Source organism: Dama dama, chromosome X (genome assembly GCF_033118175.1).
Source record: "Dama dama isolate Ldn47 chromosome X, ASM3311817v1, whole genome shotgun sequence".
Classification (NCBI taxonomy): Eukaryota; Metazoa; Chordata; class Mammalia; order Artiodactyla; family Cervidae; genus Dama; species Dama dama.
Window position 1 is genome coordinate 138263667 of NC_083714.1, and position 17511 is coordinate 138281177.

At 38.8% G+C, this 17511-nt stretch overlaps 1 protein-coding gene across 2 annotated transcripts in view; it reads left to right on the top strand.

Moving 5' to 3' along the window:
- Positions 1–7925: 7925 nt before the first annotated feature.
- ACE2 (angiotensin converting enzyme 2) overlaps positions 7926–17511 on the top strand; it is a 44680-nt gene continuing 35094 nt past the window's right edge. For both annotated transcript variants that reach the window (XM_061137317.1, XM_061137318.1), the window contains exon 1: positions 7926–8165. In XM_061137317.1, coding sequence (XP_060993300.1) covers positions 7980–8165 — 186 coding nt within the window. In that variant the 5' untranslated portion in view covers positions 7926–7979. The remainder of the gene's footprint in view (positions 8166–17511) is intronic.

The following is a 17511-nucleotide window of genomic DNA, read 5'->3' on the forward strand; positions in this document are numbered from 1 at the left end:
TGAGTGATTTCTTATCTGTTCTGCCACTGCCCTTTGCTCTATGACTATTCTAGTCAGCAGCTGGATCACAGCATCTCCATATCTGTCAGAGGCTTGTGCCCCCAGTGAGGCTTTTTAGGATACTGGCTTGTCAATGCCTAATGCTCACTGATGGGTGCTCTGGGGCCTGGCCTAAGGCCTTACCTTGTCTTGGGCCTTGTTACTTCTGGGTTTTGATTACCAGCAGCTTCCTCTTTAAGAGAGTGCCAGGTTGAAATCCCAACTGAGTAATACATGAAGATTTTGGCCCTCCCCTACCACTTCTCCAGTTTTCCAAGGAGTGTGTTACTTGGAGGCGTAGATGCAGACTACGAAAAGTATCTCTCAAGCGCCCCATGCTCCCAGGCATCCTAGATCTTCCAGAAACATCGTATGGAAGAGTTGGAGCTGTCCCTAAATTTCAGGTTCATATTAAATTTGTATGGAACTTGGGCATAAAGACTTCTTGACCAAATAAATTCAGAGAGGATTCTGAATCAGCTTTGAAAGAAGATCAAGCATCCCAGCAAGCTATAACTGACTCCTGCTCCCCAGCTAATTTTAGGGAGATTCCAGTATTACAATAGGAGGGGCAAAAAAGCTTGTGACAATACCAGTCAGAAAATCCAGGGGAAAGACAGCAGAGAAGGACGCTCTATGAGTTCCTCCAAATGTGTTCTCAAATTTCCAATATTCACAATTGCTTAGTGATTTTATCCTTGCAGAGATCACTGAGGCTTTGCCTACCCTTATATAAAACAATGTCAAAATATCAGGAATATCTGAGATCCAAAATTAACATCTTATAACATAATGGCATGATCCAAGTTCCAAGGTCCTAAGGCCTTGATTCTTTTCTGGGTGGAATCCAAATGAATATTATTAATATCTACCACATTCTGACTGTCCTAGAAAAAATGCAAGGCTGTCCTGGGATTTATGTTATATAGTTTCTGGTTTCTAGGCATATTTTATCTGACATATTTCTCAGCCAAAGAAGATTCTTAATGATACTGATGACAGGCTGGCAAACCTTGGGAGGGTCTTTAGTGACAAAGAATGAGATAGTTGTAAAGCTCTTACCCAGCTGAGCGTCTATGTATTTGTGGTGACATTACATCAAAAGCCAAGATATTTTTATTTAAAAAATGGTAGATTCTGAAGTCTCAGAAAAGTTCTTATAATTTCAAGTGCTTGTATACATGTGGGCAAGAGACTGACGCTTTTACCATTCAACTCTTGACTTCCAGATTGATCCTCCTTGAACCTCAGATGTTAGGCCTTTGAGGATTTATAATGTGATTTATCTACTCCACATCTCTCTGATCTGGCCAAGGTAACTAGCCCTGGCCAAGCCACACTGATGACCCAGATGAGATACATCCCTTAGAAGAAGAGGTAGGAGGCTACAATATCTCTAAGATAAATCTACTAGACTTCAAAAAGACAACTACTGTTGGACATTTCTAGCTGGACCAGTAAATATGGCTCTTACACTCAATCTACAGGCTACAGTAGAGGTCAGTGGGGATGAAGGCTTATCCTAAGATGTTTAGTTGGTGATGGACAGGGAAGTCTGGCATGCTGGAGTCCATGGGGTCGCAAAGAGTCGGACACGACTGAGAGACTGAACTGAACTGAGGAAACATTAACCAAAGTGTAAAGGTCTTCAGTCACCCTCAGAGTCCAGCTGACAGGTAGGAGCTAGCTGCAAATGAAGTCTTCCATGCTTTGAATGTCCATCAGTGTTTCAGCGTTGACCTGGACTGAGTCTAAGCTACTTGGCTTCGACTGTATATCACGTTAGCTGCCTTCTATGCACCTGCACCTTGCTTCAACTCAACCATCCTGTGCTCCTGAGATGAATCTACTCTTCTATAAACCAGCTGAGAAATGTGATGCTCTGGTCAAGTTCCTAAAACTCCCTTTTATCACTTCTCTGTACAATCCACAGATGGCTCCCCTAGGGAGAGTTATTTGAAGTAACTTTTTCCCTTCTTATTCCATCCCATTTTCCTCCTGAGGTCTGGACTAAGTCATACTTGCCAGCACACCGGAATCCTGAATAAGTAAGACCCTTTCCTCTTTGTCTTAACTGCAAAGACCTATTTGACTAACCATCTCTAGATAACTCTCAAATTTTATATCTTCATCCCTGACTTCACTGCCAAACTGCAGGTTTGCATATCTAGTTGCCTTTTCAGCACCCTCACTTGGATTTCACATGACCTCGACTAAACTCTTAAGTCTTCCCTCCAAACCATTTTACCTGCAGCCATCCCATTTAAATTGATGTCAGTCTCGTCTTTCTAGTTGTTCAGTCCAAAAACCCTGGGGTAATCCTTGACTCTCTCGACCTTTCACAGCCTACATCTAATTCCCCAGAGAATCCTGATGGTTTTACTTTCAAATTGTATTCAAAATCTAGCCACCTGTTCTCCATACAGCAGCCAGAGTGATTCTTTCAAATATAAATGATATGGTGTCACTCTTCTGTTCAAACTCCACCATAGATTCCCATTTCACTTAGGATAAAGGCTCAAGTTTTGCTTCTAAGGCCCTAGATATAAATTTATACTAGTGGCTCTAGTGTTACCTGCTATTTTGTACAGTTTGGGTGTGGGAATAAATTTGGGTTACATGACAAGCACTGTACTATCATAAATTCAGACCAATAATCAGTATAACCTTCCTGGAATCCACAGTTTTTTACAACTTGAACTCTGTCTGTTGAAAACATTTGTCAATTTGGTTAATGAAGATTATCTTTGCTCTATCGGTAAGAAAAAGGGACAGCTATGCAACTAGAAATGTAAACAGGAAAGAGCTTTAGCTTTTCGTTTGGGTTAAAGAGTCAACTTATTATTTATTTTAAGTAAAGTACTTATAAATTCGCTTTGTGTGATGAATATGTGGTTGAAACCAATTGGACAAAAGGCAAATCATTCTTGATCATGAACAGTTTTAAATTCCCTCTGCTTTGTATTCTTGATATCCTGTCTTATTTCTATTAGAAGCATTACTCTATCAATTTTAAGATAAGAAATTATGCAAAACATCCTTTTTGCTCTAACCAAAGTTATCCTCTCAACTTGGAGAACCAGAGGAAGTTTATGCTATAGCTATTTAGAGACCTCACCGTTTATTACTCAGTTGGAAGTGGATAGAAAGCTGAGCAGTAAGGGAAATACGGATCTCAAAGTCTATGCACTTTGCTCGAGCAAGATGAAGACCCACCCTCAGGTCCAAGCCTATGAAGAGGGAGCATTGTAATTGAACTCAGTGGTTATCTGATTCTTGCTTAGTTCTCAGCATACAGCACATCAAACACAGGGAGGGGATTTGCAATGGGCAGGGCCACTCAAATTGCGTTCTTCAAGAAGTGGCACCAAATTCAGAACCTGCAGAGACAGCAAAGTTAATAGCAATAAAGCTGTTTGGAGCCATTTAATGTGCAGCCCCAAAGATGTTGTCATGTTGTCACCTAGTCAGTGAATGCTGTCCAAGATGATGACACTGAGTCACCTGGAAAGAAAAAAAGGACACATAGAATAATGTTCAAGCAACATTCTGATTAGGATGGAATATATTGTAGGAAAATACCTACCTTAACTGGTTAAAAATGCAAAACCAATAAGACTCAGAGCAGTACCTTTTCATTTTGCCCATGTGTGCATGCTTATACTCAGAATATGACAGTTTTCCTTCAGAGCTCTTATGGCTGGATCTCCCATCTCCCTCACTTCTCAATGTCCCCTAATGATTACACAGATTTGCATACTTTGGGTGACTTTTATTCCTAGGATGCTGGCATTTTTCTCTGTGTTCTCATGTATTCATTCATAGAACACTTACAGTGTCCCTGTGAGATGGGTATAATATTATTATCAGCTTTGAAGTAAATTAAGTATGAAGGAAATATTAAGTATTATCTGCCCGAAGTCATATAGCTAATTAGTGGCAGAGTCAATCCGTTAAGCTACCCAAGTCTTCTAAATGACAGTCCTGTGACAGAGGAGCGCTGTCTTTGCTGGGTCTCCTTTCTCACGTATGCCCTATGCTTCAGATGACGTTATTTTAGTCCTCCTTATTGGAGAATCTCATGGACAGAGGAGCCTGGGGGGTTACCCTTTCCATAGGGTCACAAAAAATCAAACCCAAATGAATGGCCAACAGGTTTCTTGCTTTCACTCTCTTCTTTATTTTCCTCTGGATACTCTCCTCTCTTTCTAAAACTGTGGGCCTCAGAAATTAGCAGAATGCTCTAAATTGTTTTGTATCGAATACTTCTAGTAATAAAGACTAAGTCCAAGATGGGTTTACCTTCTGGTGGCAGCCATGTTGGATTGATAGCTCATATTAAGCTTTTATTCAACCTAGCATGACAAGGTATCTATAGTACCTCCCTGACTGACCTCCTTGCTTCTGCTGTTCTCCCCAGTGTCTGTCCTCTAACCAGCAGTGAGAGTGACCTGTTAAAACATTTGCTGGGTCACTTCTCTGCTGGAGGCCTTCCAATGTCTTCCCACATTTCTCAAGAGTAGAAGCCAAAGTCCTACAATTGTCTTTCAGGCCCTCCTTACAGCTTCCTATCTGTCTTCACCTCCTGCCACATTCCCCATGCACTTTGGGCTCCAGCCACAAAGGCGTCTGATGTTCTTGAGACCTTTGCACTTGCAGCTGCCTCTGCCTACAACAGACTCCCCTCAGATATCCACGTGGCTTTCATCTCTTCCTTCAGATCTTTGCTCAAACGTCATCCTTTCATCCCCGCCCCATCATTTACCACCCTCCTTTCCTGCTTATTATAAAGCCATGGCACTTACCACTTCTATTTGTTTCTTCCTGCTGCCTCACCTCATATAATATATTATCCACAGAACTTTTCTTGTCTTATTCATTAGTGTGTATCCAGTATGTAGAATAGTGCCTTGCATATAGCACGTAGCCAATAAATAATTGTTAAATCAAGTTTCTTTTTTAAAAATTGAAGTGTAGTTGATTTACAATGTTGTGTTAGTTTCTAGTGTACAGCAAAGTGATTCAGTTTTATACACACACACACACACACACATATCTGGGCTTCCCTGGTGGCTCAGATGGTAAAGAATCCACCTGCAATATGGGAGACCTGGGCTCAGTCCCTGAGTCGGGAAGATCCCCTGGAGGAGGGCATGGCTACCCACTCCAGTATTCTTGCCTGGAGAATCCCCATGGACAGACCAGCCTAGTGGGCTGCAGTCCATGGGGCAGAAAAGAGTCAGACACAACTGAGCGACTAAACACAGCACACACCACACACACACACACACACACACACGTATTCTTTTTCAGATTCTTTTTCATTATAGATTATTTTAAGATATTGAATATACTTCCCTACACTATACAGTACATCCTTGTTGCTTATCCATTTTATATATGTGACTCAAGACTTTTGTTGTCTTCAACATGAACTGTTGTTGGTCAGAGGACTGCTTAATTCTGTGCTATGTGGTTCTTTTGGGGACATTTAGATCTAGTCGTAGAACGTCACATTTTGTTAAATCTCTTATTGAAATGGAAGATACAAAGGTAATGAGGCAGGCAGCTTCTGATTTGTTCCTAGTGAATCCCTAGATATATATTTGAGATTAAAGATATATATTTTCCAAGTACAAACCACATTCTAAAAAATGATATTTTATAGTTTTGTCAGGTGTCACAATCAAACTCTCCTTCTATCCTCTTGAAAAGTAGAGCAAGTTTCTCAATCTCCATTCTACTTTTTTTCTAGTTCTTCATTCTTTAACAAAGAATCTGTTCGTCTGGCAAGTTGTTTTTCTGGGTCCCATCCTCTGGGTCTTTAGTGGATTCTTTCCATTCTCAGAATGGGCTGAGAGAACACTTCTGGGGAGCTAGCAAAACATGAGTATCTTCTCAGTAGGGAGTCAACAAAAATTTCAATAATTAGTCACTGCTTACAGTTGGCCATTGCTAGCTAGTTTTCCTACAGAATTATTGTGACAAAATTCTCCCATTTCCCTCACTCCTCAAAATTTCTTGGCTACCAGAATTTTCCTGCCTCAGTGTTATCTTAGGCTCCTTGTTCATCTATTTTTAGCTTTCTGGTTTCATATCCTGCTTTCTCTATTTCAATTCGATTGCATTCACCTGACTTTCTACCTCAATGTGTTGAAGTTGGACTACTCCCTTTTTTTTTCCCTGAATCTAAGAGCTTCATTCAGGAAGCAACCTGAGTAGACTTGTATTTCAGCTTTTATTAAAGTGACATCCTGCCTCTTTGTTCAGAGCCTCACACACTGCCCCCTTTTCTCTTGACTGGTTTTTCTGTTAATGCTGTGAGAAGCGAGTGGATCTCAGCTTCCTTGAATGTGGGAGGAGTTTGACTGAAACTGCGCTGATCCCTGCCAGCTCACTTTGTTTTAACCTCTTGATCATAATTGCCTAAATGTGTCAATTACTTTATGTCTTAGAAAGATGATGTCTTTTGATTCATACCAAGGGCAGTAAGAATCTACCTCTTTTTGATGTGGCCAAACCAGATCCATCATCATCCTCGAAGGCCCACGTCCCTGTGCTGCTCTCAAGCCGTACCTACATCATTGCTATTAGACCATTGACAGCAACTTAAAGGCCTATACTGTACACTCAAATGGCATTCTGTTGTATCCTGGCTCTACCACTTTCTGTGTGAGTGAGGTTTGACCATTTATTTAAGTTCTCTGAGCCTCAGTTTCACAATCTGTAAAATGGCGATAAAAATGTTTGCCTCTAGGTTTGCTTCAATGAGATATTATAATGCAAAGCACTTTAAACAATTACTTATTATTTTTTGCTCTTCAACAATAATATGTACAATGTTAGAATAAGGGGAAGTAGTGGAAAGTTTGTTTTAAAAGCCTAGTTACTGCCATTTCACCTGGACCTGGAAGACTTGTTTTTCTGGGTGAAGAAATGTTTTCCCTGTGTGAAGGTTTCATAATCACAGCCAAGCAGACCCACGAGCCCTGCCATTTAAAGCAGCTCATCTCTTTTTATCTGTAACACTTATATCTATAGCCTGGGAATGAGGATACTGGTCCAACTCCTGATATTCTACAGGGTAACCACTGAAATCTCTCTGAATTCAATGCCATGATCCATGGCTATGGATGACCAGGACTGACATGGACACTCTCTGAATTTCATACCATGTGGTGGCATTCTGATTTCCTTGTGAGCTTGACCGAGTTTTGAACAGGTAAGTGAAAGGGATGGAGGCACACAGTGATCATCTGAGAGAGAAAAAAGGACCCTTTTAAAGTTTTTCCAAGTTAAATCAGGAGAGTTAACTTGTGGAGTGAAGGGTAGTTTTATAATTAAAAAAAAAAATGGCCATGAAAATGAAAATTTACCAGAAAAAAATGAATTCTATAAAGACAAGGGCAAAGTTGTATACTTAGGAAAGGAAACTATTATCCAAGTGGATAGTTTTTGAGAATATGAGCTTAAAATAAAAAGGAAGGAGAGATAAGTGATTATTAATAGACTTGTCTGTAAAACATGTAAGTCCCCAAGATTCCTAATACAGAGTTCTTTGGTCACTGTAAAATCCTAATATCTTCAGTGTATCTTTAACAGATTTTAAGGAACATATTAACCAAATGTACAAGTTTTGATTTGGCCATAAAAATGCAAGAAGAGCTGTGATTCTGTAGGATTAATGAATAACATTTGTTTATTTGATTTGCTCTAAGAAATCATTCTAAAATCTGTTTACATATCTGGCCTCTCCAGGATGAATTTTATGTTGGTTCAGCAGATTGTTTACAGTTTTTTCTTCTCCTTCCTTTTTTTTTTTTCATCTTCCCTGCTCAGTGCCCAACCCAAGGTCAAAGGCTGATAGAGAGAAAATCTCATGAGGAGGTTTTACTCTAGGGAAGTTGTTCAGTGGATGGGATCTTGGCGTACAGAGAAAGATGACAGGCTCTTTCTGGCTCCTTCTCAGCCTTGTTGCTGTAACTGCTGCTCAATCCACCACTGAAGAACAGGCCAAGACATTTTTGGAGAACTTTAACCATGAAGCCGAAGACCTGTCTTATCAAAGTTCACTTGCTTCTTGGAATTATAACACCAATATTACCGATGAGAATGTCCAAAAGATGGTGAGTTCTCATGGCTACAGAGGGGTATTGGTTGCTTCTTAAAAATCAGCTTACTGCCCAGGAAACTGAAAAGGGAAATCAAACAAATGCTCTGAGCTGTGAGATTGGATGTTTGCCTCCGTATTTCTGATTCTGGAGTCCCAGATGACTGAAAAATTGACCTTTGAGTTTATTTGAAAAAAATGTTACAAAATAATTCACTGGTCTCAGTCCAGATTCTTGGAAACCAGTGAACATGCTTTAGAAATTTGCCACCATAATTCTTATCATAGTCAGGCTTTCAAAGCATGTCACAAAAATGCCATAAGTTATTCAGTTAATAATTTCCTCAAGCCTACAATGTCAACAGGAATATCTAAAGACTCTCTACAAATCATCTATTAACTGAAAAAATATGCAGCTGGAGGCTTAGTGAAAGAGCTCGCTAGTAATTAAGATTACCAGGGGTCGGATGAGGCTGGACTTGGGAATTCCTTCCTTAATTGTCTCGGAGTTCTAAGGGACTTCCAGAGCATATGGGATCCACAGAGCCCTCCAAGAAAACCCGTAATCAAACCAGTCCTGACAAATCTCAGAATGCTCTGGGAAAGCAAGATGTATTATTTGACAAGTCCAAGGATTTAGAAAGTTTCTTCCCTCACATATCTCAAAGCAGTGCTGGAAATGGAGTGACATTATTTAAGCAGAGTTTTTGTGACACTTATCCAGCAATGCATTCTTTCAAAAATGTAGTTCAAATCTTATTTTTGCACATAATGAGTTACAGGTTTAAGTTAAATTATTGCCACTCACTGGACAGATTCTATATTCTGGACAGATTCAGTCTGAGATCTGCTGCTTCATGTGAATTCCTCAGGAGATTCCCCCCCCAACCACCCCCAGTTTTTCTGAAGCTTTAAGAAATCTAGGAGATTTTGACAGCCCAGTGTTGTCATAGGAGACCATTTTTTTTCTTGTCTCATATTTTGGTCTTACCTTTCTTCATCTCTTCATGGTTGCTTTTTCTCACGTTTTATTTGATTTTGATGTGCACTGTGCATTTGTTTTCATTCTCAGTCAAATGGTCCATAGGCGGTGTTGAAGGTAGACCAGTGTTGTGCCTAAGAGCTCTGGAGTCAAACTGCCGAGGTCCAAATCCTGGCTCCACCGCTTTCTACCTGGGTAAACTTGAGCTACCTAATGAACCTTTCTGCGCCTTAGTTTTTCTGCCTGTGAAAAGCCACCTAATACTCATATTTGCTTCATAGGGTTGCTGTGACAACAGTTAATACACAAAACCACCAGAATTGTGCTCAATGCTTGTGAGCCTGGGAGAACAATACAGTACCATTGCTGTGAATGTGAGAAGTAATTCTAATTGCTGAAAAAATGTGTAACGGTTCTGTTCAGTGCCCAGATACTGAGAAGGCATTTTACAGAAGGAGATGTAGTGATATTTGTTGAAATCATCTCTGGATCATTAAGTGCTGTCACTTTTGAGTTGTACTGGTTGATTAGAGGAGAGGCAGAAATGAAAGGGCATTAAGTCCGTGAAGGGTAGTCAAAGTGCAGACAGTATGGGCCCTTTAAAGAAAAGTGAAAATATGCAAATACAAGAAGCAAGCAGGGGGCCCAGTGTCTCCTTCCTCCAGCAGTGGTGAAGGGCGAGTTAGCACATTAGTGCCTCTGCATGGATTTACCTGGGGAGGAGGCAATAGACAAGGAGGACAATGGCTCATCTGTTCTCTTATCACCTTTATTGAGATCCCCTAATGAAACGGAACTGCAGCTGGTGCTACAAGAGGTACTTAGATGAATAGGAAGCTGAGATAATGGTCCACTGCTGATGGCCATGCTTATAGAAAGAATTGGAGAAATGGAGAATGTTTTCCAAGGAAAGAGCCACTAGAATGATTTATGGGGATGAGAGAGAGTTAGAAGGGAAAACAGAATTAGCTCTACAAAGCCTAACTCAAAAAGAAAAATAAACATGAGTCTGAGATGGAAGAAGAAAGGATAGAATGTTCCCAGTTGTATTGGCCAACTCTCTTCAGATTAGAAAGATGGTGCCTTTGAAAGCTCAAAAGAGATAAATTTACAATAAATAGGAGGAGGTGCTGTTTCTGTTACAGGTAGTAAAACTGGTAAGACTTGTAAATCTAGACCATTCTTTAATCTGAAAAAGTGAGACATTGAAAACTATAAATAGGTTTTGGGAATATTTAAGCGAATGTAAGGATTGTAGATCCACTGTGGGTGAGGCATGCATTTATGAACCCAGTTCTTTACCTTCCTCAATATCAATGCCCAAGGCTCTGTCGCTTTACAGTGCCAGCTCACTGAAGGTGACGTGACCGTGTGTCCTTTGCCATATGACTTACTTTGACCAATGGGCTGTTAGCAGATGTCTTACAAGTAGAGGCGTGGAAGGACTTGAACAATGGGACTTTTCCTTTGCACCCTTGCCTTTGCCATGAGGACATGCCTGGATTGACCAGGTAAAGCGTGAGAGATGTGTGGAATAGTTGTCCTGGCAGGAACTAATCCCCCAGAGTTTTAAGAAGATCCAGCCAAGATTAGCAGAGTTGCCTGGCAACAACACTCAGTGATTCTAGGCACACAAACAATGAACACTTATGCTGTTGAGATTTGGGGTTGTCTGTTATGTAGTACTACTGTAGCAATAGATAACTAATATAGGAAGACAAATTTGGGCTCTATGACATGTGTATGTTCATATCCTATCATGGTCACATTATTGAGGGCAATCTGTCATTTCATAATTATCCCTTGATATAACATTCAGAGTCAGAATATTGGGCTTATCAGCCAATCGACCTAGTGTGACAATTCTTAGATCAAGTCATGAGAATATAGTTTAAAAGAGGGCACTAGAATTTGATCAGTATAGTGTCCCCAAAGCTCCCTGTTTAGGAGAGGTCCATCAGATAGATATAAGGAAAAATCTTTGTTCAAAACAGATTTCCACATAGTTCAGAAATTCAATGAAAATTAATTACCAGACACTTGCTTTAGAGCAAATACAATTCTCATGTTTGAGATGAAACATTTACCAATTAAACTGTAATTCTCTTCTCAGTAAGATGACATTACTTTTTTGCATTTATTGTTGGTTTGATTTTTGAAAGAGTCCTTTGTAAGTCAAAGGATTTTTGTGTGTGTGTGTGTTTTTTTTTTTTTGGCAAAGTCAGAAGCTCTTTGGCAACATGGGAGGTCCCTGGACAAGTTTTTTCCCTGGAAGAGAGTGAAAGGATCCTGCCACTGGCAGGGGCATCCTGGTTTGTTTGGCAGTAGCTACTACAGCTGCCCCCAACTCCTGTGGACACAACTGTGAAGGGAGCGTTGAAGACTGCCCTGTTGGAGCCCCAGAGGTCTCAGAACACTTCATAAATATTTCTTGTTGAGTTATCAGAAGCTGTGAAGAGACAGCAGAAGGCCCACACTTACCCTTTTACCCAAAGGGTCAGGCCCCTAGAGTCCTTGGGCACACCTGCTTCCTGGACCTTTTCCTCTGTCTTTAGGGCGGGGGCACAGTGAACCCAGAGCAGGGTCATTTTAAACTGCTTTTCTGTCCCCAAGGAGAGAATGTAGACTTCAACCCTGTCTGCAGTGAGTGTCCCACACTCCCCACGATATGTAAGTACCTACACACAGGTACGGGGATGGGGAAAGGTCAGTGTGATGCAGATACGATGGAATTCAGGAAATCTGATGCTATCCTGATTCTGCTAAGCTGGCTGTGATGCCTTGGGCAAGTCACTTACTTTTTATCTCATAAATGTAAGATAGTAGATGGGCCCAGTCAAGATTTTTCAGTGGATGACAGTGGTGAGTGGATAAGTTCCACATGTGGAGGATTAACAGGAGTCAAGTACATTGGAAGTATTGTTCATACTAGTTTTCCTTTGTCATGAAAACTTGATAATGTCCCAGTTGAGTGATGTAATTTGGTATAATTGAACTTGAGCAATTCAAAATGACATGTTTCATGCCATCCAGATTTGACACACACATTGATCTAAGCCCTCTGGCAGGACACCAGGCGGCCACCAGCTACACCCAGGGAGGGCAGCCTAGTGGTCAGGAACCACCGCTGCTTCTCAGCATGTGCCAGGTAACTGGGCAAAAGAGAAAACATTTAATTTTGGCTAAATCCTTTGGTTTGGAGCAGTTCCATGCGGGTTTCAGATCTAGTTATAGGACCTAGGGAATAAGGTGGGTTTTCTTTTTCTTTACTTTTACTATTGAGGGCTTTTAACAACAGCTTTATTGAGATATAATTGCGTGCTAAGTCGCTTCAGTCATGTCCAACTCTTTCTGACCCCATGGACTGTAGCCCACCAGGCTCCTCTGTCCGTGGGATTTCCCAGGCAAGAATACTGGAGTGAGTTGCCATTCCCTTCTCCAGGGGATCTTCCTGACCCAGGGATCGGACCTGTGTCTCTTACATCTCCTGCATTGGCATTGGCAGGCAGGTTCTTTACCACTAGCACCACCTGTGTTGTGTACCATAAAATTCACCAATTTAAAGTATACAATTCAATGTTTTTTAGTATATTTACAGAATTATGCAACTATCATCACTATCTCATCTTAGAACATTTTCATCACTCCAAAAAGAAAGCACATGCATATTAGCAATCACTCTTCCTCCCCTAAACCCCCAGCTCTCAGCAACCACTAATCTACTTTCTGTCTATAGATTTGCCTATTCTGGACATTTCATATAAATGGAATTATACACTAGGTGGTCTTTTGTGGTTGGCTTCTTTCACTTTGCATGCTGTAGCATGTATCATTATTTTGTCCCATTTTACTGCCAAATAGTATTCCATTATATGGATTTTACTTTACTTTTTATTGTAAAAATTGTCAAACACATATACAAGAAGAGAGACTAATATGTTGTATCTCCTTATACCCATCACCCAGCTTCAGCAATTATCAGCACTTCAGCCAATCTTATTTTATTTTTCTACCAACGCCATGTTTATTGGATTATTTTGAAGGAATAACTATATGTTTTATGTAATAAATGTTTCACCTTGTAGCTCTCAATGTAAGAATTTTTAAATAACCTTAATACCAGTTTCATGTCAAAGACTTAACAATAATTCCTCAATATAATTCCTCAACTATCTCGGCAATATACAAATGTACCCTAATATCTCATTTTGAAAATTCAGCTGGTTTGTTTTAATCAGGATCTAGCAAAGTCCTCTCTTGATCATTTTGGCAGATGTACTTTAAGTCTTTCAGTCTATAGAGCCCTTCCTCATTTTTTTTTTTTTGTAATTTATTTGCAGAAAAATTGAATTGTTGTTCCTAGAGAAACTCCCACATTCTGGATTGGCTGATTATGTTCCCATAATGTTGCTTAACATGCTCTTTTGACCCTTGTATTTTCTACAAATGTATAGATCTGGTACAGAGGTCAGCACACTTTTTTTCTGTAAAAAGCCAAGTAGTAAATATTTCAGGCTTTTTGAGCCCTGCAGTCCCTATTCAACCCTGCCATTGTAGACCAGTCAATTCTGCCATTGTAACACAAAAGCAGGCATAGACAATACATAAATAGGTGTGAATATGAAAACTTTATTTATAAAAACAGATGGTAGGCAGAGTCCTGCTCTAGAGACTTGATCAAAATCGGTTTCACCTGTGAGGTTTTTAATAGGTGTGGAAATTGAATTTATACTACTAGCAGGGTGCAGGAATATTGAGCCAAAAAATTAACCAAGAATTAATTCAGGTTCCTAGAGCTCTGGAAAAAAGAAACAAAATAAAAAATCTGTAGGGACCCTTTTTTGATCCAGAGCTCAAGGCATTTCTACTTTATGCAATAGATACAAATAAATTTAAGATAGACCAAAAATTAAACAGAAAAAGCAAGTCAAGCTTTTATAAGAAAATATAGGTGACTTTTGGTTAGGAATGGTTTATTAAATGAGTCTTGGTTGGGAATGGTTTATTAAATGAGTTTTAGTTGAGAATGGTTTATTAAATAAAAGACAAAAAGATCAATCTATAAAGGAAAAGACTGAGCAAATACATTTCATTAGAATTAAAAACAAACTTTTGTGCACCAAAAGACATCATAAATGTGTACACACACAAGACAAGAAGCAGAGCTTGAGAAAACATTTTGATACATATAATTAACAAGAGATTGACAGCCAGGATATATAAAGACATTTTACTAAACGATAAAGACAAAAATTCACTAGAAAAATGGGGGAATGATATGAGCAACAAACGCATAGAAGAAGAAATTCAAATAAATAAATAAATAAATATATATATATATATATATATATATATAAAATCAGGATACCATTGTTTTAATAGTGAAACACCAAATTGACATAAAATCATATTTGCCAAAATATAATATCTGTAGAAGTTGAAACTTGCTTTAACCCATCAGTTCCACTTCCAAGAATTCCACCTGGAGAGCCTCACCTGTGTACTCAAGAAACTTTATATATTTGCAGATTTAAATTAAATATTAGCAATTTTATATGATTTAACCTAAGACAAGGATGTATACGGTAAAAAAAAAAGTATTACTTAAAGACAGGAAACGTTCATAGATGAGAAGTTATTAAATTGAATTTGGTCATATGCTTAAATATTATACAGCAGTTAAGATGAATAAGGAATGTATACTTGAAAAACTGGAAAAAATAAGTAATGCTAAGTGAAAAAAGCAGAGAGGTTTTCTTTTTTTCTCAACTTTATTGAGATATAACTGACATATAACATTGTGTAAGTTTAAGGCGTACAAACTGTTGATTTAATACACTAATATATTGCAAAATGATTACCATGGTAGCAGTAGTCTTAACTAACACCTGCATTACATCACATGATTACCATTTGAGAACATTTAAGATGTATTCTCTTAGCAACTTTTGAGTATATAATATGATATTATTGACTCTAACCACTAAATAAATATGTCTGAAGCAACTATTATAAAGTGTTAACATTTTAAAAACCGAGTAGAGGTTTTTGTGACATTTGCTATGTTATTTATACTGTATTGTATTTTTATTATGAAATATATCAAATATATATCTGGTGGGCCACTTTCTGGCAGGACCCAATTTCAGGAGTGAGTTTTTTTTTCCCTATGAACTAAAATTAAAAAAAAATTAAAATGTTTGAAAGCCACACTGCTTCCTCCCATCTGGAAAAAGAAAAAATAAAAATTTGATTCTCAAGACAAAGCAATAGAATTCATATTCTTATAATTTAGATTCCTTACTTTGTTGAATAGAATAAGTGTTTTTTAAAATATGCACATATCTGGGCCTCTTTGAAAAGTAATCAAGGCAGTTTTCATCTTTAAATCTGATGTGGTTTGAGAGCTATGTCTGGATACTGGGCCAACACGTGGGGCCTGAGGGTGGAGGGTTCCCTGGGAACTTGTTGGGCGCCAAGTCACTGCCTAGATGTTAAGGTTCCTTTCAGTTTTTCATCTTCTGTCTTCAGGAGACTCTCATACCTCCAGAGAAAGAAGTGGTTTAGAGACTGCTGAAAGAATAGCCTAGGAGTTGATAGTGAGGCATAGAAAAAAAGAAGATGAAATTTTAATTTTTTGCATTTCAAATAACTTATCACAAAAGCATTTTAATTGTTTAAATAAAACTATCATAATTTGGGTAGAGACCACAAGACCTATGACTTAAGACAAAGCTCATATGAAAACATCTAAAAGCATAATGAGATCATATTTAACTTGCATATCATTAGGGCCAAAAAGAACAGGATATCTTTTGGAATGGAAGGAAATGACAACCTGCTTCAGTATTCTTGCCTGGAGAATCCCATGGACAGAGAAACCTAGTGGGCTACAGTCCATGTGGTTGCAAAGAGTTGAACACGACTAAGCAACTAACAGACACACAAAGTATAATTTAGGATTTTATATTTTCAGTCCTTGAAATGACAAAGGATCTCTCAATAGGATGAGAATATAGTATCCACTACAGTTATACATAGCGGGTCAGAGAGGGTTTTAACTTCCTGTGACTGTACTGAGTAATGTGTGTCTTGACCCCAAGCCCCCATCAATGGCTGCAGAAATGTTTGCTCTGTTAATTGCAGCTCTTCTGCCTTTGCACAGAGGCAGTATGGGATGCTGTTTATCTGACCTGTGATAGTTCTTTTTGAACTCTGTAGCTATGTGAGTAACTGTATTTGCTTCAATTCATTCATCATTCAAGTCCAAAAATTACATATAGCTGTCAAGCATTATCTAAGGGATTTGGCTGGTATGTATGAACTGACTTTGATTCTCTGTCAGATTTATTTAGCTGTCAGATTTATTTAGGCATAGGAACCTTATAGTATGAATATGGAATAAATTTTAAATAAGATTAAAAAGAACAGCTTGAGATGGAACAGTGTATCCTCAGGGGCCAAAATTCAAGACAACATAATGTTTTTGTGATACAAAGTATAACACTTCTAGTATGATAATGACAAATAAAACAGATATCTTCAAAGTTCCCACATACATTATAATTTTTAAAAATGTTTTAAGACTGAGGCCTTTTGGGGATTCTGGGTTGTCTCCAAGGGAGATTGAAAATAAAAGAATTCTCTTAGTTTGGAATCAAATTTTACCAGAAATTTTGCTGTAAATCATCCTGGATTGGATGAAAAAGGGTAGCGGCTGAGAGGTTGGTGGTAGGTTACGTAAATGAATCTGTGCTGTAAACCGAACTCCTCTTTCCATAGCTCATTCCTTCTCATTCAGACATGGTACAAAGAAGACTAGAATGTGTTGAATCCAATCTACAGCCAGTGGTTAAGAGCATTTAGCTTTAGAGGCAAACATATCTGTGTTGATTCCCTGATTCTTCCAGTTACTAGCTCTGTGACCCAGTCAAAATTGCTTACCTGCTCTGTGCCTCGTATCCCTCACTTGTGAATTGGAGACAATCACAACTACCTCACAAGACTGTGCAGATTCATTGAGAATTAGTTCCTAAGGGGTTGTGTGTGCTCAATAAAGAGAAATCATCTTCCATTTGACTGTGACTATTCTCTTGTATGATCCATTGCTGCACGTTTCATGAAGCACTTTCATCATGTCACACACCTGCTTGAAACCCCTAAGTGACTCCCTAGTATTCACAGGATAAAAGTAAAATTTCTTAATCTAGAAAATGCAGTCATGCCTGGAGTCCTGCTTTGGAATCTCTACTATTTATCTATTGTGTAAAAGATTACCACAAAAGATTATCTATTGAGTAAACGATTACCAGATTAAAACAACACACATTTATTATCTCACCGTTCCTGTGGGCAGGAATCCTGGCATAGTTTAGCTGGA